Raw genomic sequence first — 26,266 nt, 5'->3', positions numbered from 1 at the left:
AAATAGGATGGCCACACCTGCCCCAGCCAGGACTCCGCTCCCACGGGGCCTGCCTTGCCGAGCCCAAGAGGCGGCCACATGACGTGGAGGGCGCATGGAAGGGGACATTCTGAGGTGCACCTGAGCATCGGGGGGGGACGGCAGAGGTCCCTCCTCCATGGGTGGCCGTGCTGGAAGGGTGCCAGGCAAGCCCCCAAGCCGCCGCAGCTCTGCGGCCTGAGCGCTGGAAACCGCAAGAGTAACGTGGTTTCCAAACAAAACTGGCCCTTTACACGGACGCTGGGTTTGCAGGCAGGCCTCGTGATCATGAGACAGGTGCCCGGGAGCCTTCATCCCGGCCGGGGGCTCATGCGGCGGGAGCACAGGTGGGCGTGAGCGGCCACACGCGGGCACAGACGGACGCTGCCGCGGCCCCAGACCGTTCTCCTCTCCGGAGTCTCCCTGGGGTGGCCAGCAGTGCCCATAGGCTCTCGCTCCCAGGCCGCGCAGGTGGTCTGCGCCCTGCACCCGCCTCCCCCCACAGCTGCGCAGCGCATGGAACCGGCTGTGAGGCCAGGCGGCTGGTCGGCCACTGACGGGAGGGTTCGCAGGGCAGGGCAGGGGAGTCCCAGGGCTGGGGCGCACAGCAGGGCCCTGCATCATGTGCTCAGGGGCCAGAGGGGACACTCACCCCCTCCACCCACCAAGTCCTGCTAGATCTCTGAGCTCGGATGGGGAACAGCGTTGCCCCCTCCTCAGCATCCACAGGGCGCCAGGGGTGAGTGTGTGTGGACGCTGGCCTCCCCGCACGGCGGCCTCCTCCATCCAGCAGCCCGGCCCCGGCCCAGCGTGTCCTTCAGACCGCTCCCTGCCAAGATGGCTCCGAGCAGCCCCCTTCCCTCCAGTCCCAGGGAGCGCGGGCGCTGCTCCAGACCTCAGGAGTTGTGGGAAGGGCTGTACTCAGCCCGAGGACCTGTGGGCTGGAGTGGGTCCCTGCCTGTCGGGGACAGGGGCTGGGGCAGGGACCCACTCCAGGCCCACACCCACAGGCCAGGCTAGTACAGGATCAGAAGCCCCTCCATGCCTGGGGCTTCTGGGTTAAGCCCCTTCAGGGAGAGCAGACGGTGCAGCTCGGAAGGGACACAACGGGCCCTCAGACCCTGAGGTGGTGCACTCGGGCAGGTCCGTCTGGGCTGGCACGAGAGTGGCCCCAGGCCACCCACAGTCACCGGTGAGGTAGGTCAGTGTTAACTCACTTCGGGAACAGGCAGGACAGTGCAGGGCCTGGGGAGAAGTGGGGCTCCGGGGGCCCCAGCGTCCCCGCATGCACCTGATAGAAGGGCCCACCATGGGCAGTGTCCAGCTTCTCCCACAGAAACAGGAGCCCATTAAGGTTTCTCGTGTAGGTCAATTTTTTTAAAAAAGGAAGAGCATTGTCTAAAGCAAGTACCTGGACAACTGAGCCACAGTCCGCACAAATCAGGGCTCCCAGCCTCGCACTGCGGGGGCCCGAGTCCCTATCCCAGTCACTGGTCCCCAGGGACAAGCAGGGCCTGCTTCCCAGGGTGGGGGGTGATGGTGGGGAGGCCTGGTGGGCATGTGAATCCCCACTGCCCACCACGTGTGGGCGGGGGACAGGGCCAGAGCGCCAAGCAGGGCGGAGAGGCACCGTCCTCGGGCCACTGCAGGACAAGCCAAGGCCCCTCCTGAGGCAGGCTGCCCCCGAGGTGCAGGTCACAGGGAGGTACCATGGAGGGTCCCCGCTGGTCACCACTGGCTCCACAATCTGAACCCTGTAACGTGGACGAGGCCGGAAACCTGGATCGCTGACACCAAGGGGCGGGCCACCTGTGGGGGCGTGGAGGGGGCATCTGTTCTGAGATGCCAAGGCCCCAGGACGTGGAGGATGCTGGCGGGAGGCCGCTGGTGTCCAAGGGTCAGGCTTTGGCCTCGGGCTGCTGGTTCTGCTCCTGGGGGGCCAGGGGCAGGGCCTCGGGCTGCAGGCTGCTGAGGCCGCCGTCCTGCTCGCTCAGCACCTGCATGGCCTTCTCCTCGGCAGGGCTCCTCAGCTCCGGGGGCGGGGGCGCGCGGCGGCTGGCCTGGAAGTGCTGCAGGACCACCAGCATGGCCCCCAAGAGGTAGACACCAAACAGCACCAGGAAGTACACGAAGTAGACAAGAAACTACAACAGAGAGGGGGCAGGGGCGGAGTTGGGAGGGGTGAGCCCGGCTGGCAGGGGAGGGGCAGGGGAGCAGCGGGGCGGGGACTGTGGAGTCCTCCCTGGGTTTCCCTCCTCCTGTGGAGGCCGTGGGAACACTGCAGGGGTGGGGGTGGGCGCTCAGGGGTCAGGGGGCAGCCCAGGAGCAGCTCCCACAGGGGGCAAGACCACCCTCTGTCCCCCTGCAGGCCACAGCCGGCAAAGCCCTGGGGGGCTCCCACCGCTTTCCCACAGAACCCTGGCAGGTTTCCTGTATGGTGTGGCCTCTGTGACCCACCCCAAGAGGCTCTGCTCACTCTGTTTTACAACAAACATGTGCTTCCCTTTGCGGGTCAAGTTCCCACGGCTGCCGGGGGCTCGAGGACATGTGTGTGTGCACAGCCCCGAGCACCACGCCGGTTCCTGCCCCAGGGACAGGTGCAGCTGCATCCGTCCCTCCTGATCCTCGCGACCGCGGGGCGGCGGTGCTGGGGGGTCTCCTGCATCTGCGGGCCAGACCAGGCGTGAGTCCTGCCCAAGACCACGGCGCTCTGCTCCCCGCAGGCCTCCCTCTGCTGCATCCAGCAAAGCCCCTCTTTACAAACAACACTGGGAACTGAACCCTCAAGGACTCTGCTTCCAGGGGGATGGAGCTGAGTTCCTCCCCCCACTACGGCTAGAACCCTGGACGCTACCCACAGAACTCACTTTAAGAAGGTAACTGAGCGAAGTGGAGGGCGGCACACCGGCCAGGACGCTGCAGGCCGAGAACACAGCAAGGTGTCCCCTGAGCTTTTTTAAACTTTGCCCCACCCTCACTCCCCAGACTCTAGCCAGACCCCACCCTCACTCCCCAGACTCTAGCCAGACCCCACCCTCACTCCCCGGACTCTAGCCAGACCCCACCCTCACTCCCCGGACTCTAACCAGACCCCACCCTCACTCCCCGGACTCTAGCCAGACCCCACCCTCACTCCCCGGACTCTAGCCAGACCCCACCTTCACTCCCCGGACTCTAGCCAGACCCCACCCTCACTCCCCGGACTCTAGCCAGACCCCACCTTCACTCCCCGGACTCTAGCCAGACCCCACCCTCACTCCCCGGACTCTAACCAGACCCCACCCTCACTCCCCGGACTCTAACCAGACCCCACCCTCACTCCCCGGACTCTAACCAGACTCCACCCTCACTCCCCGGACTCTAACCAGACCCCACCCTCACTCCTCGGACTCTAACCAGACCCCACCTTCACTCCCCGGACTCTAGCCAGACCCCACCCTCACTCCCCAGACTCCAGCCAGGTGCCATGCCTCCTGCCGGTGGTGGTGGTGAAGGCACAGTGGGGAGCTGGGAAGTTTACCACAGTAGGAACCACACAGAAAGCCTGGACTTTCACTCTCACCAGGTGATAATAACCCCCAACTACCTGCCCTGCAGAGTGAGGACTCTCACCATCACCCAGCAGCAGTAAGAACACCCCATCCCCAGTGGTGTCACTGGAGGCCTTGTGGGAGGCGATAACAAAGCACCCCTGCCCCTAACTGCGGGAGGCTGGAGGCCAGGTGGGGAGCTGGAACTCCCGTCCCTGCCCAGCAGTAATGAGGGGCCCCCCAATCCACCCTTCAGTCAGGAGAGCTGAGTGGGGAGCCTGTTACCCGGCTGTAACAAGGTACATGTTCCCAACTTCCTCTGTAGAGCAGCGTCAGGAGAAGCCAGTTACACTGGAAGGTTTCAGTTAGATCCAGATCTCGTAACATAATATCCGAAATGTCCAGGGTTCAGTCACTCACTCAGCATACCTAGAACCACAATGATCTCTAACGGAATCATGACGCAGATGTTAACATTATCGGAGAAAGACTTTAGAGCCACCAAGATGAAAATGCTTCAACAAGCAGTAACACACTAGGAACAGACGAAAACGTCCAAGAAAAGAAGGAGAAAAGATAAAGAACAGTTAGAACTGAAAATGCCATAACCAAGTTAAAAACTCAATGAATGGCCTCAACAGCAGAACAGATGAGACAGAGAAAACAATCAATGAACTGGAAGCTGGGACAACAGAAATCACCAAGTCTGAACAGAGAAAAAAGTCATAAGCAGAGCCTCATTCCCTTTTATTCCAGAAGATGTGACGCTGTGTCATGTGAATCCCACAAAAAGAAAAGAGGTTAGGGCTGGAAAAGTACTTCAAGAAATAGTGGCCGAAAACTCCCCAAATTTGGTAAGAGACATAAACCAACAGATTTGAGACACTGAGGGAACCACAAACTGGACAAACCAAAGAAAACTAGGCCAACACACTGTATTTAAACTTCTGAAAGCAAAAGGCAAAGAAAAAGGAAAAAATCGTGAAAGCAGCCAGAAAAAAGTGGCACCTTAAGGGAAAAACAGTGGATTTCTCATCAGAAGCCACAAAGACCGCAAGGAAGGGACACATTTTTCAAAGTTAAAAGAGAAAACTATCAACATAGAAGCCTATATCCAGTGAATCTTCAGAAATGAAAAGGAATCAAGACACTCTCAGAAGAAGGAAAAAGAGAAAAATTTGTCACCAGCAGAGCTACCCTAAAAGAATGGCTTAAAGGAGATGCTCTAAACAGAAAGGAAATCATAAAGAAGAAACCCTGGACCAATAGGAAAGAGAAAGAACACAGTGAGCCAAATCATGGGTAAATGGAAGACTTTCCTTCTCCTCTAGAATTTTCTAAATGTTTGATAGTTAAAGCAAAAGTCAGAACCCTATCTCATGGAGCTGTACTGGTACATAAAGAAAATACTTAAGACAACAGCACTATTAACAGTGGAAGGTAGAATGACATAGTAGGAAGTAAGATTTCCATACTTCCCTCAGACCAGTCATTTAACACATAAAGTCACCATCAAAAAAGCTGCACTAAGAGATATACTCAAAAAACACAACAAATAAACCAGAATAAAATTCTAAAGAATGCATAAACAATAGAAGAAAAGCAAAAATGGTATGGCAGCATAAATTCTAACACATCAATAGTTACACTAACTATAAATGGTCTAAATTCACCACTTATTAAGACAGATGTTGGCAGAATAGATTAAAAAACATGACTCAACCATATGTGGTCTACAAGAAACTCAATTCAAATATAACAATACAGTCAGGTAACAAGGGGTAGAAGAGAATATATCACGCAAACATTAATTAAAGGAAAACAGGAGTGGTTATGTTGATATCAGGTAAAGCAGACTTCAGAGAAAAGAAAATGACCAGAGGCAGAGAAAGACATTCCATTCCATAATGACCAAAAGCTCAACTCATCAAAACACACACAGCAATTCCCAACGCATGTGCAACAAACAAAAGAGCTACAAACGTGAAGCAAAAACATGACGGCACTGAAAGGAGAAATAGCCAAATCACAATTAAAGATGGAGATGCCAACACCCCTCTCTCGACAATGGAACGAGACAAAAATCACAAGGATAGAGAACAAATCAACAACACCATCAATAACAGGAGCTAACTGGAATTTATAAAACACTCTACCCAACAACAGCAGAATTCACAGCCCTTTCGAGGGTCCACGTAACATATAACAAGACAGACCACATCCTGGGCCATGAAACAAACCTCAACCAATTTAAAAGGACTGAAATCAGAGAGACTGTATTCTCTGAAAATAGAAATCAGCAACAAAAAAATGCAGGAAAATCTCAAAACACTTGGAAACTAAACAAAAGCCTTTTAACTAATTATAGGTCAAAGAGAAAGTCTCAAGAGATCAGAAAATACACTGGAGTGAACAAAAATGAAAATGCAACACACCAATCTGTGGGATGCTAAAGCAGTATTGGGAGGGAAATGCATAGCACTAAATGCAAATGTCAGAAAAGAAGGCTCGTCATTAATCTAAGCTCCCATCTCAAGAACCTAGAAAAAGACGAACAGTACAAATATAAAGCAAGTAGAAGGAAATAATAAAGAGAAAGTTCGAGCCAGCCGCAGGAAGGCAAGACCAGGAAACATAAAACATACAAAGACCAAAACCTCCTAGAACTAATAAATGGCCTCAGCAAGACTGTAAGAGACTAACACTCAAGTGTCAACTGTATTTCTATATATTCACGACAGACACACAGATACTGCTATGAAGTGAATTGTGTCCCTCCCAAAATTCACTTGTGAAAGCCCCACCCCCAGTGTGACTGTATTGGGAGATAAGGCCTTCAAGGAGATGATTAAGGTCAAAAGAGGTCCTAACAGTGGGCCCTATCCCAACAGGACTGGTACCCTTAGAAGGAGAGCGAGGCACCACACATGGCACATACACAGGGAAAAGGCCACGTGAGGACACAAGATGATGTCTACACACCAACGAGTTCCTCAGGGGGAGCCAGCCCTGCTCACACCTTGATCTCAGACCTCTAGCTTCCAGGACTGTGAAAAATAAATTCTACTTAAGCCACCGGGTCTCTGGTATTCTGATATGGCAGCCCTAGCGGGCAAATGTAGACACTAAAATTAAAAATACAGCATCGTTCACAATTGCTGAAAAAACAAGGGAATACTCAGGTGTAAATCCAACACAGCAGGTATAATACTTGTACGCTGAGAACTACAAAATGCTGAAAGAATCAAGAAAGTCCTAAATAAGTGGAGAGATGCACCATGTTCACAGCCTAGAAGACTCGACAGAGTAAAGATGTCCATTCTCCCAGAAATGACATGGGCTTACTGCAACTCCTAGCAAAATCCCAGCAAGAATTTCATAGGTAGGCAATATTACTCTAAAATTTACACAGAAAGGCAAAGAAATAGCTGAAACAATTCTGAAAAAACATTTCCTAAAGCTGAAGGAATCGGTCTGCCCCATTTCAGAACTTCCCATGTGGCTGGAAAGCAGGACGCTGCAGTGATGGCAGAAGGGCAGGAGGGGAACCCAGAAACAGACTCACGCGGACATGCACCACTTGATTCTGACACACGTACAGCAGGAATTCAACAGAGAAAAGACACTCTTCTCAACAAGAGTACTGCAATGACCGGATGTCCACAGACAGAAGCAGCCCTGATGGAAACCTCACACCTCACAAAAAAATCAACTCGGAATGGACCGCAGACTTCAGTGTAAAACTGCAAAACTTCATGTTCCTTTTGTTTTTCATATTTTGATTTTTAGGGGGGGAGAAGGAGCAGAGGGAGAGAGAATCTTAAGCAGGTCCCACACCCAGCATGGAGCCCAAGGTGGGGCTCAATCTCACGACCCTGAGATCATGACCTGAGCTGAAATCAAGAGCTGGAGGCTTAACCGACTGAGCCACCCAGGTGCCCCATTTACGTTTTTTGTTTTTTAAGTTTATTTATTTTAGTAGTCTCTATACCCAATGTGGGGCTCGAACTCACAACCCTAATCAAGAGTTCGCATGCTCTTCCAACTGAGCCAGCCAGGCACCCCCAAACTATAAAACTTTAAAAAAGATATTGGGGAAATCTTCAAGAGCCTGGGTTATATAAAAAGTTCTTATGCTTGACACCAAAACCCAGATCCATAAAGGGAGAAACAGATGAATCAGACCTCACCAAAATTAAAACATTTTGCTCTGCAAAAACCGTCCGGATAGAAGAACAAGCTACAGCTACAGAGAATGCATACGAACCACATACAGGTGACCCTTGAAAATGCAGGGGTTGGGGTGCCACGTGTGACTTCTGACTCCCGCAAAACTTAACTACTGGTAACTTACTGTTGACGGGAAGCTCTACTAGTAACACGATTAACACACTGTATATATACATTACATATCGTATTCTTACAATACAGTAAGCTACAGAAAATTCTAAGAAAATCATAAAGAAAACACATCTATAGCACTCTATCTGTTGAAAAAAGTCTACGTATATGTGGACCCATGTAGTTCAAACCGTGTCGTTCAAGGGTCCGGTATAAATCCAACAAACACCTGGGACCTACAACATACAAATGATGCTCAAAACTCAAGAGCGAGGAAATAAGCCATGCAATTAGGAAACGGGCCAGAGCGAGGGACCGTCCCTCCAGGAGACGTGCAGCCGGCACACGAGGGCAGAGCATCGCTGGTACCAACAGGGAGACGCGAACGGGACCACAAACAAGCACCACCCAGCGCCGGGCAGACGCTCAGTGAAAAACAGGGACGACACCAAAACTGAGCATCTGGGCAACTGGCTTTCTCATACCTGCCGGCAGAAATGCCAAACAGGGCAGCCACCGGGGAAACAGCTTGGCGGCTCCTTAAAAACCACGCAACCACCACGGGGGTCAGGATCGGCTCCTCTGGGCACTCGTCCCAGACAAATGAAGACCTACGTTCAATATTCAAAGCACGTGTATTCACAACAGCCAAAAACTGGGAACAACCCAGAGTCCTTCACGGGGAGCAGGTACACCAGCCATGTCCACCACCCAACGGACACGGTGATGGACGGTGGGAGGGACGGACACACACACACATGGGCGTGTGAGCACGGTGACCCACGTGGATCTCAAGGGGGGCGGGCTGAGTGAGAAAGTCCATCCCACAGGTGACAGACCACGATTCCACTTAAGTGACACTGTTGAAAGGAGAAGACACAAAAATGGTGGAGGGACTGTAGGGTTGGGGGCAGGGCCCTGAGGGCAGAGCCTTCTCGCTCTTGCCTGTGTAAAGTCGGCCCCCAGAGGGACGCTGCCCCGCAGGGCGTGTCCAGCAGGGAAAGTGGGAAGAGGCGTGGGTCTGTGTTACCTCTAACACTGCATACGAATGTATGGTTACTCAAGAATAGCGTAACTTAAAAAACAAGCAAACCCAGGGCGCCTGGGTGGCTCAGTGGTTAAGCGTCTGCCTTTGGCTCAGGTCGTGATCCCGGGGTCCTGGGGTCGAGCCCCGCATTGGGCTCCCTGCTTCTCCCTCTCCTCCCCCCTCATGCTGTCCCTTGCTATCTCTGTCTCTCTCTCAAATAAATAAAATCTTTAAAAAAACAAACAAACAAGCAAACCCAGGCCAGCTCCCCACTTGCTGTGTCCTGGTTCCCACGAGTCTCCAGTCTGACCGCCGCTCCCTCTCAACACGATGAGAATTAATGAAGGTGAACCTCAGCCAAGTGGAGTCTGGAGACTGGGAGGGCCCTGCCACTCAACCCCAATCATAGGAAGAATCACAGACCCCACAGAAGAACGCTCCGCAGAAGAGAACCACCCGTGACAGGCCCCAACAGCAGAAGTTCACGGAATCCCCTACAAGAAATCAGCCACCCCTGAAACTTGGCCATTGGGAAACCGAGAAACCGTCATCACCCCGAACTCTTGCTTTTCGTCAGTGGACTTCCGTCCAAAACAACCCCCCCCAACTTCCTCCTTCTTCCCCATAAAATATCGTTCCTCTCCTTTATGGGTCAGACTTGCCTACGGTTTTGCTTGTCCTGAACTACAATTCTTTGTCATTCCCAAATATGCCCATTTTTGCTATTTTAATTTTAAGGTCAAGAGCACTCGGGATGACATGAAGAGATACACGGGCTGTAAACAGGGAAAGTGAGCAAGATGAGCAGGGGCTATTTTCCCTGTGGATCCCATCAGCATTTCTAATCACGAACTGACCACCCACCTGCTTCCGGGGGGGCTCCCAGGCTGCCCACCCCCAGGCCCAGCCGCACTCCCAGCCCCTCCCGCACCCCCCCGCCGTACACACTCATCCACGTGGGGGGCTCTGCCAATCCTGCTCGCACTGGACAGTCCCAGAGCTCAGCCTGGGGGGCCCTGCAGAAGCCTGCAGACATGAGCACGTGGTTCAGACCTCCTTCTCCCCAAGGGCACTTCCAAACTCCACAGGCCAGTCTCTAAACAAGAGGGTCTGCCCCTGCCCAGCGCCTCCTCCGGGTCAGCTCTGCGGTCACTGAGGCAGGGCCAACTCAGCTCCCTCAGACGGAGGTCAGGACTTCTCTGTGGAGCCCACCAAGCCCAGGGGGGCCCGGGCTCCAGGCAGATGGAGGACGCAAGCCCCCAGGCTGAGGGCACAGATCCAGGGGCCCGGTTACCGTCCCTCCTGCATGCCTGACCTCTGGCTAACTCCAGCTGGCCCAGACAGGTCCTGCCGTGGCTGAGACCACCCAGAGTCACATGTGTGAATGTCCCCCAACCTCACAGGCAACAGGAACTTTCAAGCTTTGCTCAGAAACACCGAGAACCCCCTCAGGGTCGGACGTGGGGAGGGACCGGAGAGGAGCCAGCAGGCACCCCACCGGCTCGACTTTCCTGTCCTGCATGCAGCAGATAGCTGGCGCGTGAGCCAGTGTCTGGGTGTGACAGGCGTTGACAGAAGGACAGAGATCTAACATGAGGGCACTGAGCTGCGACCACACAAGGAAAGGGCTCGCAGCCATGCCTCCATGCTTCCTGGGACATCAGCCAGCATGGGGAGCACGGGGGCCGGTCAGAGCTCCTCCAGAGGGGACTGCACCTGGGCCAGCCTCAGAGGTCACAGGGCATCCGGCTGCCCCTTCCCTCCCTGCTCCGCTCCAGTCTGTGTGTCTGGCTGGAAGTGCCCAGCCCACCCTGCGCACAACTCCCCACCCCCTAGTGCGGACCTATGGTCCCAGACCCATGGAGTGGGAGATGCCGGTGGCCAGACGCTCCCATCCCCCAGGCAGCAAGGCTGAAATGGGCTCACCTGTGAGTGGACTGGGAGGCCTAGACCCCGCTTGTCAGAAACAATGAGAGTGATGATGGTCTTGAGGACGGTGGCAAGGAATGTGTTGACTCCGAAGACCAGGGCACAGAGCTCTTTAGAGAGAGAAGACGCAATCTGAAAACTGAACGGGAAAGCGGCCAAGGTGAGACTCAGCAGGGGAATGAGAAGCACCCCGGTACAATAGGGACTCGGCAAATCCCTCCCGGCATCCAGGCCACCCGCCACTCCTGGGCACACGCCCCAGGCTCTGTGAATCCGAGACTAAGGACAAGATGCACCCCCAGGAGGATGTTCAAAACGTCTCCTGGTAATTCTGGGGCAGAGATGGTCATCCTCATGAGAACGGGCAGAGCATCGTGAGAAGGGTTCTAGAAGCACAGTTGTTCTTTGTTGAAGACTTCATAAATTAGGAATGGGACAGTGAGACAAATGAGGAGTGACCGTGCACTCAGCTCCCGGTCCTCTGCAGAGAAACGGACAGGTGAAGGTATTCCCATTAAAATCCCCAAAGCGCCCCTAAAAATGAGTAACTGAACAGGAAATATTCTAGAGCTCTGAAAAATGAAGGAGCAAACATACCCAAGAAGCCTTCCAAGAAGATGACAGAGGCCGAGGGGCTCCGCTGTGCTGGGGTCTGGGGTGGGAGCAAGACCGACCCGCCGGGCTTCTGTGACCCCCGCCGGAGAGCACGCCGAGCGAGAGAGCGCGCGTCAGGCAGAGGTCCGAGGGAAACCCACACCGGGCCACGTCCCCAGCATGGCAGAACGCCACGCCACCCCTCCTCGTGTCCCCCGTGTCTCCACAACCCTGAGTGGGAGCAAACCGAGCCGTGCCAGTGGGCACGGCACAAGGCTCCGACCGCATTCGGCTGACGCAGTAGAGAACCGCAGAACAAACAGGCCGCTCACACCGGGGAGGAGCCAGCCCCACTGTCCCTATGGAAAGGCCTGCAGGGCCACCACGCACTTCCCGCTATCTACTGACGCCCCCTTTCCAAAGCACATGCCCTGCCTGGCCAGGCCCCTTCTGGGAGCCACCTGAGGCCATCATCCCGATTCGGAGAAAGAAACGTCAGCAAGAGGAGTTGATCTCAGGGCTGTCCTAAGAAAATACCACACGCACCACCCCCGTTAGCTGGGGCCCAGCTGCACGGCATCAGCAAGAGCCCGGTTACGCCCACATCGTGACGTGAGCCCCACAGCGAAGCAGACAGGGCAGGAGGCAAAGGGACGAGCTCCGAGTCACGTCAGGCCAGACACCCGAATGCCAGCAGCGAGGCCTCGGGCGGGAGGCGGCACCTGTTCTCTCCTCTACACCTGCCTACGTCTTGGTGACGGGACAGGGGGCGCGTGCCAAGAAAATGCTTCTGGGACGTCTGCCGGCTGAGAGAGCGTGTGGTGTGGCGGGAAGCAGGGGAGCCACGGGGAGCGGAGAGTCAGGCCTGGGGATGCCGCCTGAGCTCGGGAAGCAGTGGGGACAGACGTCTGACTCGGGGTGACCAGGAGGGCCCCCCACCCTCCCCGGAGGGTGACAGAGCAGGCCCACCTGCTGGGTGCGGGAGGCACGGGGAAGGAGGCCCCTACGTGCATGTAACGTGGGCACGTGGGATGTGAGCGTGTGTGGTAGGAGCACGTGTAGCATCAGCTTCATGGAAGGGTCAGTTCGAAGGAGCACACAGAGGATCTTAGCAGCAAGCAGGACGCGGGCTGGAGAAGGTTCTGGAAGGCACAAGTGGGCCGGCGGACAGCTCTGGGGACATCCTTGGGCGTGAGGAATGCGAGGGCTCCAGGACAGCCCCAGGCGGCCGGCGAGCTGGGCCACCTGGTCACTCCCTGGCCGTGCATGCGCCACGGCCGTGCAATGGGAGGGAACAAGAAAGGCCTCGTGCACCCAGATGGGCCCACGGCAGCGCTTGGGGCCTGGAAAGCAGGGGAGGGAGCTGGGAGGAGGACTCCACAAGGGCTGGAGACTGCGGCCACCAAGCAGCCTCCATGGGAGAAGCGGAGGGGACAGCACGTGGACCGGGCTCTGCACTAAGCTCAGGGTCACGGAAGCCAGGACAGGCTGTGCTGTGGACAACGGGACACCTGGGCCCAAACGAGAGCACCCTGGGTTCACCGCTCCTCCCGACACGAGCGAGCGCACGCCACCGAACGAGCTCAGCACTGCGTGCACTCACCCCTTCTGCTCCCCACAGAACATTCTGGAAGGGAGGGCTCTGTACGTGTGCGGACGGTCTGTCCATCCCCGACCGGCAAGAGGAAGGTGTGTGCCCTCCAGCTGCCCGCCACTGCCCGGCTCTGGGCTCTGGCACTTCAGTGGCCTCCCAGACCGTGGCCTCCCACAGCCACCACGCAGGTCAACTCACGTGGCAATGGGCACCAGGAACTGGTAGGCACCACGGAAGAGCACGAAAGCCAGGTAGCACAGCCAGATGTTGCTGGTGCTGTACATGAGGAAGACCAGCATGGCCTGGAGCGCCGTCACGCCCGCGATGACCAGCTTCGCCCACAGCGCCCAGTGGATCTTCACAAAGCCCGCGGAGAACGAGGTGATGGCACCTGCGGAGACAGGACACGTCACCGCCGTCCTGGCGGGGCGGGCGGGGCGGGCTGGTCGGTGGGGCCGCGGGCCTACCGAGCAGGGTGGACGCGGCGTCCGCCCCCCCGTTGTAGACCGAGGTGGAGTCCGTGGTGGGGTGGACCACGTTCCACAGGATGTGCACGTAGTAGACGACCAGGTAGTAGGCGGCCGAGTTGAAGACCCACCAGAGGGACCAGAGGCGGAGCGGTGGCGACCGCAGGTTGCGCCCCAGCTCGCGGAGCATGCGCACCAGCGTCCAGTCCCGCCAGGCCCCCCGCGGCGCCCGGCCCGGCGCGGCGCCCGGGCTCATGCGGCCCAGCTCGGAGGGCGCGGCCCCGCGGCACACGGCGGCGTCGCGGTTGAAGAAGAGGCTGCGTCTGGGGCGCTTCAGGAACAGGGCGAGGACCAGGCTGAAGGCGAGGAGGCCGAGCGACACGAAGTTGAGCGTGGAGAAGGACACCCCGCCCGCGCTGACGAGCAGCTGGCCCAGCACGGAGCTGGTGAAGACACCGAGCAGCGTGGCCGCCCGCGAGTGGCCGGCCATGCGCTGGTAGCGGGCGGGGCGCACGAGCGAGAAGATGTAGGACGAGTAGGCGATGCGCGCGGCCATGGTGACGCTGTAGAAGAGCTCCATGAGCTGCATGTGCAGCACCGAGCGGCCCAGCCACAGCAAGAGCCACACGGACACGTAGCTCAGGCTCTGCAGCACCAGCACGGGCGTGTAGCGCAGGTAGTCGGTCAGCAGGAAGACGGGCACCAGCACCGCCAGGTAGGAGTAGGACAGCACCGGCGTGATCTCGTTGGTGACCTGTGGACAGCAGGCCGGTGACGCCGGCGCCAGGGCGGCCGCGCTCCCGCGCCCCCGCAGGGCCCCACGGGCCCGCGCCCCGGGGCCGCCGGGCCCCCGCGGGGAGGACGCCCCCGCCCCCGCTGATGTCCGGGAGACACGGCAGGACGTGGTGCCAGGGTGGGGGCCCCCGCGGGGAGGACGCGGCGCCGGGGCCACCCCGCTGACGGTCCCAGAAGGACGCGACGCCAGGGTGGGACGCGACGCCGGGGCCACCCCGCTGACGGTCCCCGAGGCACAGCAGGACGCGGCACCAGGGTGGGACGCGACGCCGGGGCCACCCCGCTGACGGTCCCCGAGGCACAGCAGGACGCGGCACCAGGGTGGGACGCGACGCCGGGGCCACCCCGCTGACGGTCCCGGACGCACAGCAGGACGCGGCGCCGGCGTGGGGGCCCCGCGGGGAGGACGCCCCCCGCCCCCGCTGATGTCCCAGAGGCACCCGGAGGCACGGCAGGACGCGGTGCCAGGGTGGGGGCCCCCGCGGGGAGGACGCAGCCCACCCCGCTGACGGTCCCGGACGCACAGCAGGACGCGGCGCCGGCGTGGGGGCCCCGCGGGGAGGACGCCCCCCGCCCCCGCTGATGTCCCGGAGGCACCCGGAGGCACAGCAGGACGCGGCGCCAGAGTGGGGGCCCCCGCGGGGAGGACGCCCCCCCCCCCCCCCGCTGATGTCCGGGAGACACGGCAGGACGCGGCGCCGGCGTGGGGGCCCCGCGGGGAGGACGCAGCCCACCCCGCTGACGGTCCCGGACGCACAGCAGGACGCGGCGCCGGCATGGGGGCCCCGCGGGGAGGACGCCCCCGCCCCCGCTGATGTCCCGGAGGCACCCGGAGGCACGGCAGGACGCGGTGCCAGGGTGGGGGCCCCCGCGGGGAGGACGCAGCCCACCCCGCTGACGGTCCCGGACGCACAGCAGGACGCGGCGCCGGCGTGGGGGCCCCGCGGGGAGGACGCCCCCCGCCCCCGCTGATGTCCGGGAGACACGGCAGGACGTGGTGCCAGGGTGGGGGCCCCCGCGGGGAGGACGCGGCGCCGGGGCCACCCCGCTGACGGTCCCCGAGGCACAGCAGGACGCGGCGCCGGCGTGGGGGCCCCGCGGGGAGGACGCCCCCCGCCCCCGCTGATGTCCCGGAGGCACCCGGAGGCACGGCAGGACGCGGTGCCAGGGTGGGGGCCCCCGCGGGGAGGACGCGGCGCCGGGGCCACCCCGCTGACGGTCCCCGAGGCACAGCAGGACGCGACGCCGGGGCCACCCCGCTGACGGTCCGGACGCACGGCGACGTGTGCCGAGCGGGTTTGCGTGCTTTCACGAGACGAAACGTGGCGTGGGTCCTCCTGGCGCTGACAGCGTGACCGACTGACGCTCACGCCACCCAGCTGCGGCAGCCCCGGGGCAAAGGCGCCCGGCAACAGGCTTCACAGAGCAGGCGCCACGAGGGAAAGGGGACCGGAGCGCAGAGGCCACAGGAGGGCCACGCCGGTGTGCGGAGCGAGGCCGCCCGCCGCCAGCCTCACGCGGTCCCAGGCCTGTACCCAACCCCACCGGACCCCCAGGGGCTCTGGCCGTGGCTCGGCTCCCCCGATGGGCACAGCTGGGCCCTGCGCGGTCGCGGCCCCTCTGGGGACCCACTGACTCAGGGCACTAAGCGTGACTCGGGCCACGGAACCACCCGAGCCGGCCCGGGCGGTCCTCAGCCCCAAGAGCTAGCAGGCTCCACGGCCCCACGTCAGGAAACCGAGGCCCGCGGTGCAGCCTCGGGTCAGCAGCGGGCCGTGCTGCGCCCACCACCCACCGGCCTCTGGGCGGCTGCGTGGACCCCGGCACCCCAGCCTTCACCCACGGGTGTGCGCAGCCCTGCCCGCCCACGGGTGCCCCAGGTGGTCCCGGACGAGCGTGAACAGCGCTACCAGGGTTGAGCCCAGAGGTCCAGACAGTGGGCGTGGTGTCCAGGAGCATCAAGCGGCCCCTCAGTTGCGACATCTCTGCACAAATGGCTAACCGCCAGAGCCCAAGGGGCCAGAGAGGCAGGAGGACCCACTGGCCCCCTCCTCCTCCCCCCCCCCCGCCCCCGCCTCCTCCTCCCCACACTCCCTGCCTCCTCCTCCCCACTCCCCTGCCTCCTCCTCCTCCCCACTCCCCTGCCTCCTCCTCCCCCCCACTCCCCTGCCTCCTCCTCCCCACACTCCCCTGCCTCCTCCTCCCCACACTCCCTGCCTCCTCCTCCCCACACTCCCTGCCTCCTCCTCCCCACACTCCCTGCTTCCTCCTCCCCACTCCCCTGCTTCCTCCTCCCCACACTCCCCTGCCTCCTCCTCCCCCTCACTCCCCTTGCCTCCTCCTCCCCCCACTCCCCTTGCCTCCTCCTCCCCCCCCACTCCCCTTGCCTCCTCCTCCCCCCCCACTCCCCTTGCCTCCTCCCCACACTCCCCTTGCCTCCTCCTCCCCCCCACTCCCCTTGCCTCCTCCTCCCCCCACTCCCCTACCTCCTCCTCCCCCCACTCCCCCTGCCTCCTCCTCCCCACACTCCCTGCTTCCTCCCCCCACTCCCCTGCTTCCTCCTCCTCCTCCCCTCCTCCTCCCCCCCCCCCCCCCCCCCCCGCCGGCATCCTCAATGGGCTTGGCAGGCAAAGGGCTGACCCATGTCACACTTGGAAGGTACTAGGGAGTGGGGACCCACAAAGTCCCTGGGGCAGGTGGCATTTGTCAAGTGGCCCAGCACTGGCACAAGGACAGCCTCTTACTGGCCTGAGCCTAGTGTTGCCTGGATGCCTTCCCAACAGCCTAGTGTGTGGACAGGCCAGGTCCAGGCTGACGGGCGAAACACAGGAACTGTGCCCGGATCTGGATCCAGGTGGCTTCAGGGCAGCTACTTCTCTGAATGGGCAGGCTCAGCTGGGCCCCAGAGCAGCCAGGACAACTGGGGTGGGGGCCAGAGCCATGGGAAGGGCGGGAAGGATGCAGAACAGTGGGTTCTCAGGAGCGGGACGAGGGGACCCAAAACCCAGGAGGAAGCGCGAGAGCCCGATCCCTGGCAGCACCTGGATGGGCTCTGAGTCCCGCCCGAGGGCAGGGCAGGGGCCGGGCAGGGCAGGGGCCTTCCCTAAGGAGGGCACCTGACGATCCCAGGGCTGGATCCCAGGGCTGACGGGCGACAGGTGGGGCCAGCCCTGTGAGGAGTGCTGTGAGCAGTCCCGGATGGGGGCTCCCCATCGGGCGCCACACCACAGGACTCAGCCCAGGCAGCTTGATGTAAGGGAATCATCGCCTGAAGGTACAGAGCAAGCCGACCCCTCCCCAAGGCACCTGCTAAGGCAGGGAGGACAGGCGTCCCACAGCAAAGAAGCATGAAGGACAGTCTGGCGGGACCAACACTTAACACCCCCCCCACCCCCCCCCCACCCCCCCCCCCCCCCCGGTAACAGGACACCATGAGCAAAGTGAGGGGACCAGCCCAGACCGGGAGAAACAGGTGACATACAGGCAGTCGGATCCCCCAGGGCAAGCCCGAGGCAGACAGCCCACAGGACGATGTGGAGGCTGGCCCAGCAAGCACGGTGACCGCCAGGTGACAGTCAGGCCCGGCCACCCACACCAAAGGAATACACGCCGACAGCAAGCCGGCTCCCCAAGGCTATCAGATGGGCAGAGACTCGGCGGCGCTGACCCACGGCTGGCGAGGGAAGCACGCAGCCAGCCACACACGCAGCAGGACCGGGAGTCCGAGCCCGCGCACCGGACCCGCACACTGACCCGCGCACGGCTGTGCCCTGGCCGCCTGAAGCTGCATTTCCCTCTGGGGCGACAAACTGGCCGCCGCCTCAGCACCAGGGGAACCTGCGGTTCAGCCCCTAGAGTGTGCCGAGGTCAGAGCAGCCTGACTGGGTGTGGACAAGTGTCCCCGGGCAGCGCGGTAGGGAGTTGCTGCAGAGGCCGTCCTGACCCCACTCGCCTGCACGTGTCAGACAGAAGCCAGCTGCCCCCCACCCCCACCCCGTAGGGCCCCTGAGGGTCAGGCCTCATTTGCACAGCAACGCCAGAGCACTTAAGAATTCCAAGGTCTGGGGCGCCTGGGTGGCTCAGTCGGTTAAGCGGCTGCCTTCGGCTCAGGTCATGATCCTGGAGCCCCGGGATCGAGTCCCGCATCGGGCTCCCTGCTCAGCGGGGGGGTCTGCTTCTCCCTCTGACCCTCCCCCCTCTCATGCTCTCTGTCTCTCCTTCTCTCTCTCGCAAATAAATAAAATCTTAAAAAAAAATAAAAATTTAAAAAAAGAATTCCAAGGTCTGCAAGGGGGAGGGGTCAGGCTCTCAGAGAAAGGCAGGGCCTCCCAGAAAAATCCAGCAGCTCAGTGGGACCCAGGGACACGCTGGAGGGGACGGAGGCTGAGGGCGGGGGCTGAGCTGGACCAGGGAGCACAGGTAGAGCCAGCCTGGGGCCAGGCTCCGGGGCAGGAGTGGGGTGGGGACCTGAGCTCGGACAGAAGCCCCGACAGAAGGGCCAGCTGGTGCATTTTATCTACCAACAGCCCTTCGGCTCTTTTTGTTCTTCAGATAAGGAAAGCACTAGGGATAAAACCCATTGCTGCTTTCACTCCTCTACGGCCCCAGGGTAGAAGTTATTAGTCAAGTTTCAACCAGGAGATCTTTGTCCTTCCCGCCAAGTAAATTCCTTGGTTCTCTCTTCAGGCAAATGGCTGTTAGGTCTCTGCTGGAAGCAAGCCTGCCCCCCAGGCGAGCCCTTGCGGTTCCCCGCACTCTTCCCCAGACCCTCAGCGGCTGCCCTCACTCTTTGGCCTGGTTAGGAAGTGAGTCTGGCCCTCCGTGTGAAGGTGCCTCTTGAGGGGTAGGGGGCAGGACCCCCCACACCACACAGCCACCTAATCTGGCAGGCTCAGCTGCTCTCAGGCCGGGAGCGCCCCTGCCCACACCCGCCCCCCGCAGGCCGTGCCCACGCCCCCCCCCCCCCCCCGCAGGCCGTGCCCACGCACCTGTTCCCGTGTGAAGTTCTTATCGGGGCCCAAGAGGTACGGTGTGATGAAGCTCTCCCCGGGCCGCAACTGCACCATGAAGCCGTAGAAACACAGATAGAACACCAGGCACCTCCAGGACTTGAGCTCAGGGTCCGGCCCCGGCTCCGCGGGCATCTGCTTCTCCGCCGCCTGGCTGGAGGGCACCATGCTGCCCAGGCCCCCGGCAGCCCCGGACAAGACGATGACGTTCCTGGAAGATAAGCCCAGGGTCAGGGCAGCCCACCCAACAGCCCTCGGACCACTCCCCTCCTCCCCAGAAACTCCAGTGCTCTCTCAGGTGGTCAGGATTCAATGGCCACACCCACACGGGGAGGAGGCCCACGCGGCCTAGCCTGTCACCACCTCCAGGAGCCAGCAGGTTGCTGCACCCCATACCCCACCACCCACGGGGGCTCCTTAAATATCAATCAACTCAAACCAAACACAGCTTCAAGTCCAGTCTTTCAGGCACACTCATCTCAAGGGCTCCCAGTGGGGTGGCTGTGGCTATGGGCTGGGCACGAATCCCTCCCCAGGAGAGGTCCCAGGGGCGCAGCTAGTGTCACGCACCCAGCTAGGGCTACTGGAGTGTCACCTGGCCCCGAGATGGCTCAGGGCGTATGGGCTGGGAGAGGCCTGCTGGGACGCCGGGCCACAGCTGGCCACAGCGAGGGTGGCTGGTGGCCCCAACCACAACCTGGGAGTGCCGTCCCAGCAACCTCGGGGGGGGGACCCCATGCACAAGACTGGGGATGTGGCAGATGGGGTTTGCAGGTAAAGCTGACTGTGGGTGAGGAGGGCAGGAGCCTCCGGGGGCAGGGGCGGGGGTGACAAGGTGACAGAAGGGACCACATGGGACAGAGGCCCAGACCTTAAGGCTCATGACCCTGGCAGCCCGAGGCTCCCCTAAAGAGAAGCAGCTAGAGGCGTGGGCTGCCAGGTGGCCCTGTCCAGCCCCGTGTCCCCCAAGGGCAGCCTTACCCAGGGGCACTTTGGGTAGAGCCAGAAGAAGCATTAGTTAGACCGGTAGAGGTCACATGGGGAGAACTCTCCGTCCAGAAGGCTCCCTTTGATGCAGGTGTGAACAGCACCTTTCCAAAACCCACTAAACCTATTCTAACAGAGAGGACCAGGGATCAGATCTACCTGCACGTTTCCACTGTTTATCTCTGTTACTGTTTCTGTATGTCAAGTGATACTGCTTTTGCGTTTACGGCATTGATATAAAGTTCCTCTATAAATGAGTAAGTCAAAAGCAAGCAGCCACGAATTGTGTCAGGTGAAGCCGTACCAGGAGGACCTGTGGAGAAACCCCCTCCAGTTCCCAGCAGTGGGCACAAAAAGTTCCCAAGATGTGGGGCCAGCTTTGCAGGGCTTGGCAGGTCCAGGGACCCCTAGGAAAAGCCACCAGATTCCCTGCACATGCAGCTCAGAGACCATCCCAGCAGGAAGTGCTCCCACACTCCTCCCAGGATGAGGCCCAGAAAAGCCAGGGGACTGCAGAGGACCCCCTTCCCACCCAGGACCATGGATGGCAGACGGAGTCCTCACACCAGGCCTGGGGCCTCAGCAAAGTGAACTGTGGTCCAAAGAGCAGGACTGTTCCCCCCTTCTGGGGCCCCGCAGGAAACTGTCCTATCAGGGATGCATGCCAAGGGCTCCCGAGGACAGACTGGTACTCACTTTTGCAAACCCGCTGGGAGTTTGCACAAACGGAAGGGAGGGCCCCAGGGCCTGCCACAGGCAGAACCACTCACACCTCAGGGTGCACCCCCAGCCCGAAGACTCCCCTCAAGCTCACTTCCCCACTCCCAGGTACACTCCCCAGACGCCAGGGCAACCCCACACCCACCCAGCTAAGCTCTCCAGCACGGGGTGAACAGCCAAGAATCCACCTAAGCCCGGGGTCCCCGGGAGTGGGTCCCCACCCCACCCCACCCCCCACCTCCATCCTCAGGAGCCCGAGGACTTGGCCCTCCTGTTCAAAAGGTGTCATCTCCAGAAGCAATGGGAACTTCCCTGACCTGGTGGACCCTGAATCCTGGGGCAATGGCAGAAGCTTCAAACACCAGCACCAAACACACTAACGTTTTCTGTTCTGTATCCTGGACTCCTATAGCTTCCGAAACCGAGGAGAAGTGCTTCTTACACTACACTGAGAACTGTCAGAAACTCCAGCTCTGGGCTCTGCCCTATGCAGCTATCCGAAGGTCTGGGTCACGGCCCAGGACTCTGCACCTTAACGCGTCCCACAGGCATGTCTGAGCAGGTGAAAGAAGAGCACAGCACCCCAGGAGACACTGCCTCAGGATTCCTGGACGGACACGCAGAGCTCCGCATCCAGTACTCCCAGGGAGCATGGCATGGCCGCCCCAACCAGTGCTCAGAAGGGCCCCCAGGAGTCCTCCAGGGTCACAGCAGAGGTAGACCAGCCTCAAACCCCAGAAGGACAGGCATGCAGGGAGCCGCCCCAGGTGCTGGCCCGAGAGCTCACAGGGTAGGGGGAGTGTCTGCAGAGACAGTGTCTCAGGGAGCCCCTTCCCTCCCAGCCCACCCCCAGCTCCATCCCTGCAACCTGGGAACACTGCCCAGTGCAGGGCGCAAGCGGGACGAGCTAATCCCCCAGCCCCCCCAGTCCTCCAGCCCCCCCCCCACATTTCATAATGGTGGGAGTGAAGGAGAGGCCTCCCCCAGCTGCTGGGGAGAAGCCCAAGCCTCTGAGGCCACCTGTTCTTTGAGCACATGATGCTAAGGGCCCCTGTGTCCCCACAGCTCACTGAGCCCTGGGCTCGGTGTCCCACACACACGTCTCGCCTCTGGGGACCACACTGTGTTCGCTCTACACTTGTAGCCCATTCGCAGGCGTGGGGCTCCCCCACAGGGCCAGCGCACCTGAGGTCTCCAGTTCCCAGCAGGAGTCTCCTCGGAAGAGCAGCCCTCCCGCCCACTGCATCGGGCACCAGAAAGGGGAACTCAAGCTCTCCTCAGCCTGGGTGCCCAGGACCCGCTCTCCAAAATCATGAACGGAGATGCTCACCCTGGACAAACAGCACGTTTACTGCCCCACGGCTGGCCGAGCCTCACCCTGCCCCATGCCAAAAATGGCAGAGAAAAATGCCAAGAAGCACAGAAGGTACCAGATCCTTCAAAATTGGGCACCTGCATTTCTGCTTCAGACATTTTTCCTGAGTGTTGCTTAGAAAATCTGCCCCTCCTCCAACTCGGGGGGGGGGGTGGTCACAGTCCTGGACCTTCCCTTCGTGGGCAGTTCCCAGATTCCCGAGATGAGAGGTCCCACGGCACGGCACATGTGGCAAAGTGGACCTCTGGTCACCCCTCCCAGCTCAAGTGCCCCCAGTGGTCTCCCAGAAGAAAGGACAGGCGGCCCCGAGGGGCTGCTAGCCCTGCAGGCTACAGCAAGAGCCCACGTGAGGTGGTTAGTGATAAAGTTTATCTGAACAAGGAGACACCTGGGGACACGAGGCCTGTGTCCACTCTGGAATGTGCATCTTTGAGGCGCATCTTCCACACTTCTGTCAACACCGTCGCACGCGCACTTTCAAAGACTTCTGAAACAGGCTGGACAACAGGTCACTCCGAGTTGAGCCAGGCAGGACAGGGTCAAGGGGAGGAGCTTGGCCCCATCCCTGGAGCACTGGCTGCCACAGAAACAGGGGCCAAAACTCCAGAGTCTGATTGGAAATCCATTTTTAACAGCGGCTGCTGTGGAAAAAATGTGGAGCACCCCGGCGCCAGTGTGTTTGCGAGCCCGGGGCACGGCAGGCAGCCTCGGCCGTTACTCAGCTTCCCCAGGAGAGGCCACCCGTGGCAGGGACCCAGGTTCAAAGAAAAGGGCCGACGGACCCAGAAGCCAGCCGTCTCAGCCAGTGAGGCTGGGGCCCTGCCTGCATTGGGAGTGGACTTCGTCTGCCTCGGTCCATTTATTCAGCTCACCTGAGCTGGGTGTAATCGCCAACCCTGACAGGAGGCTGTGACTCAAAGTCCTCTCTCGAAAACACAGACCGCTCTTCTAAACACAGAGCCCTTCCCAGGCTCACCCTCCAGGAAGGGAAGGTGGGGAGACCCCATCACACACTCACAGGTGCAGAAACAGCCCAGAAGGCAGATGAGGTGCCCAAGCTCAGGGCAGCTGGCTGGCAGGAGGACTGGCCCAGACTGCAAGTGTGCTGACCCCAGCCCAACACCATGCAACCTCAGGCCTCTTCAGGGCAAGCAAAGGAAATACCGACCGACCAGGAGAGTCAAGGGAGAAAACCGAGGACCCCATCACATGCCTCCCAGAGAAGGTTCTAACAGTTCCCACAGGGACCCCTCCTTGCAACCCTCCAGCACCTGTCCTGCGGGGGGGGGGGGGGGGGGGGGGAGTGCAGCACCAGCTGCTACTCCGGGCTCTGTCCCTCCAGGACCTAGTTAGCCTGGAGACCCAAAACCAAACCAAAACCCAACACCACCTGTCTTGTTTTGTGTTTTAAACCAGCTACTACTCTCCCAGGTTAACAAGGGAGGTTCATTACATTCTTAGTAAAAGCGAAAAACCCTTGCACCCTATCCCCAAATCACCTGACACAGTTCCCTGTTCCAAAGAGTAAAATTAAGCCCCCTGGCAATCACTGCTGTAGACACTCAACCCACAAGTTTAAAACACCCAGGAGGGGTTGATCACCTTTGCCCAGCAGCAATAACTGTAATATGTGGAGTTATTAACATCCACCAAAGCCCCCTCAAAAAGAAAGAAATTAGTAGCACCAAGTCAGGAGAGTGCAAACAATGAGCAATGCAGTCTAGCCAGAGGCAGCAGGGGAAGACACCATCCGGGAACCCTCAGGCATGGGCTCCGGGCTCCCAGACCTGCAGAGGGAGGCAGCTCCCTGAGGCCAGAAAGTCCTGCGCTGCCGATTCCATCTGGGCTGCAGTTGGGCCCTCCAGGCTCCCCTGCAGAGAGCAAACGCCTGTCACTTTGCAGGGAACCGGGGGGCAGCTCCGAAATCCCACCTGCACTTTAGAGAATGGAAAACAGCTTTTTCTAGATGCATTTTGGATTTCTGAGCTGGCTCGGATTCTAACTTGTACTCTGAGACCAGGCCAGCTGGGGCGGGCACCCCGAGATAGTAAAGAACCCCAGAAACACACCGAGCGTGCCTGCGCCACAACCCCGGACTCTCGGACAAGCGTTTCGGCCGGGGAAAGCACACAGGATCTCTGGGGACAGTTTCCTCTTGCAGACATGTTGGGTCCACTCAGGAAAGGACTGCAAGCAGTGCCCAGGTTCCCAGGCACTCTCCAGCGCTCTGCTCCAACCGCTCCTCCAAAAAATGAAGTCAATCTACACCTACAGAGCTCTGGGTTGGGAGACGGACGAAGGGCCTGGCAGGAGACTGGAGGCGCGTCAAAGGTCCACGCGGTCGGCTGGGTGGGGTGGGGAAGCCCCCGCCGCCCCGCCTTCCCGCCGGAGGAACACGTGCGCCAGGGTGGTTCTGCCGGGGCGCCAGCACCGAGTGCACGCGGTCCTGCCCATCCCGCGTAAGGCACCCGGAGTCCGAGGGTGACGGGGGAGGGCCGGGGCGGCGCTCAGACCCCAACTAGCCGGACCGTGCGGAAGTGACCGGGGGTGAGTCCGCCGAGCCAGGCGTTCTGAGCGTGCGCGCACCGCGAGCGCCGGGGAGGAATGCGGCGGGGGAGAAGCAGGCTGCTGGCGACCGAAGCCGAGTCCCTCCTACACGGGCGGAGGCGAGGGTGCCGCGCTGCACGCGGGACCCACGGCCACCGCTGGGAGGAATGGGTCACCGTGCGCCCTGGGCGCGCGCCCTGCACGCGCGGACAGTGCCCACGCCCTGTGCATTCAGCCCCCGGCCCCCGGCCCGTGACCTCGCACTCGCCCCGCTGCCCCCAGCGCGCGCCTCGCGGAGTACCTGGGCGGCCGGCGGCCGATCCTCGGGGCGCGTGGGTAGCGGGGGCCGGGGACCCACCAGGACCCGGCGCACGCGCCCTCCCGGCACACACAGTGACCGGTGGCCGCGGGCGCTGCCGGGAAAGGCGGCGGAGCCCCGCCCCCAGTCCCGCCCCGACCACGCCCCCGCCCGAGCACTGGCTACACGGCCCGCGCTCCCCGCGCCGGTCCGCCCCGTCACCGCCCCCGGGTCACGCGGCCGCCTCGTGGCGGGGGCGGGGGCGCCGCACTGAGGGCCCTGGCGCACCCCCGGAGCGTCTGCCCGTCCGGCCTCAGCCCCCACCGGACGGCCCCCCCCCCGATAACGCCCCCTATGCAGCCACCTCTCGACTGTCTCCCCACCCCCGCCACGCCCCAGCCCCCCGCTGGGTCGTCCATCTGCCGCACCACTCGGTCCCCAGCTACCACTAGACTGTCCCTCGCTCCCCTCCCCCGCCCCCATGCAGACCCCACTGGACCGTCCCCCCGCCCCCCGCCCCGTTCCGAGCCCCTTATGGACCATCCCCTTGCCCCTCCGCCCGCAGCCTCCGCTGGACTGTCCTCCCCACGCTCCGTCCCCATGCAGCCCCCACTGGACCATCCCCTCCCTCGCAGCAGCCCCTTCTGGGTCCTGAGGGTCCCTCTGACCCCCCACCTCACCCGGAGCCTCTACTGGATTGCCCCCCTTGCAGCCCCCACCAGACCGCACCTCCCCCTGCCCCCGCCTCCCCATGCAGCCCTCTGGTCTGTTCCCCTGTCCCCTCCCACGCTCCCCTGAAGCCGCCACCGAACCACTCCTCCCAGAACGCCAATTGGACCACCCCCTCGTGCAGCCCCCACTGGGAGGCCCCTTCCAGAGCCCACTGGAACCTACCCACACCTACTGGCCCAGGCTGCAGGTCGCAGAAGTCCTGGAGCGAGGCACTCCTGCCCCCTTACCAGCTGTGACCGCCTCTTGGAGGAGTGCCGGCCGCTGACCCCTGCTGGGGCTTATCCCGCCTGCCCTCCCAGGCTA

General features: G+C 60.8%; 1 protein-coding gene across 7 annotated transcripts; it reads right to left on the bottom strand.

Moving 5' to 3' along the window:
* Positions 1–1,373: 1,373 nt before the first annotated feature.
* On the bottom strand, positions 1,374–26,266 carry SLC19A1 (solute carrier family 19 member 1). Of its 7 annotated transcripts, none has more exons than XM_045902330.3 (6): positions 26,126–26,266; positions 19,284–19,515; positions 13,501–14,254; positions 13,232–13,424; positions 10,843–10,984; positions 1,374–2,162 (listed from the first exon to the last, which is right to left on the bottom strand). In XM_045902330.3, exons 2-6 carry the CDS (start codon positions 19,470–19,472, stop codon positions 1,917–1,919), a joined length of 1,524 nt encoding a protein of 507 aa, XP_045758286.1. In that variant the 5' UTR covers positions 19,473–19,515; positions 26,126–26,266; the 3' UTR covers positions 1,374–1,916. The 7 variants fall into 7 exon arrangements, with proteins under 7 accessions (XP_045758286.1, XP_045758283.1, XP_045758285.1 ...); XM_045902327.2 differs by lacking the exon at positions 26,126–26,266 and adding an exon at positions 25,235–25,373; XM_045902329.3 differs by lacking the exon at positions 26,126–26,266 and adding an exon at positions 24,456–25,166.

The sequence above is a fragment of the Mirounga angustirostris genome, unplaced genomic scaffold (genome assembly GCF_029215605.1).
Source record: "Mirounga angustirostris isolate CCGP_5_RB_7025 unplaced genomic scaffold, mMirAng1.0.hap1 SCAF_1, whole genome shotgun sequence".
Taxonomy (NCBI): domain Eukaryota; kingdom Metazoa; phylum Chordata; class Mammalia; order Carnivora; family Phocidae; genus Mirounga; species Mirounga angustirostris.
This window is presented reverse-complemented; position numbering and strand designations above follow the sequence as displayed.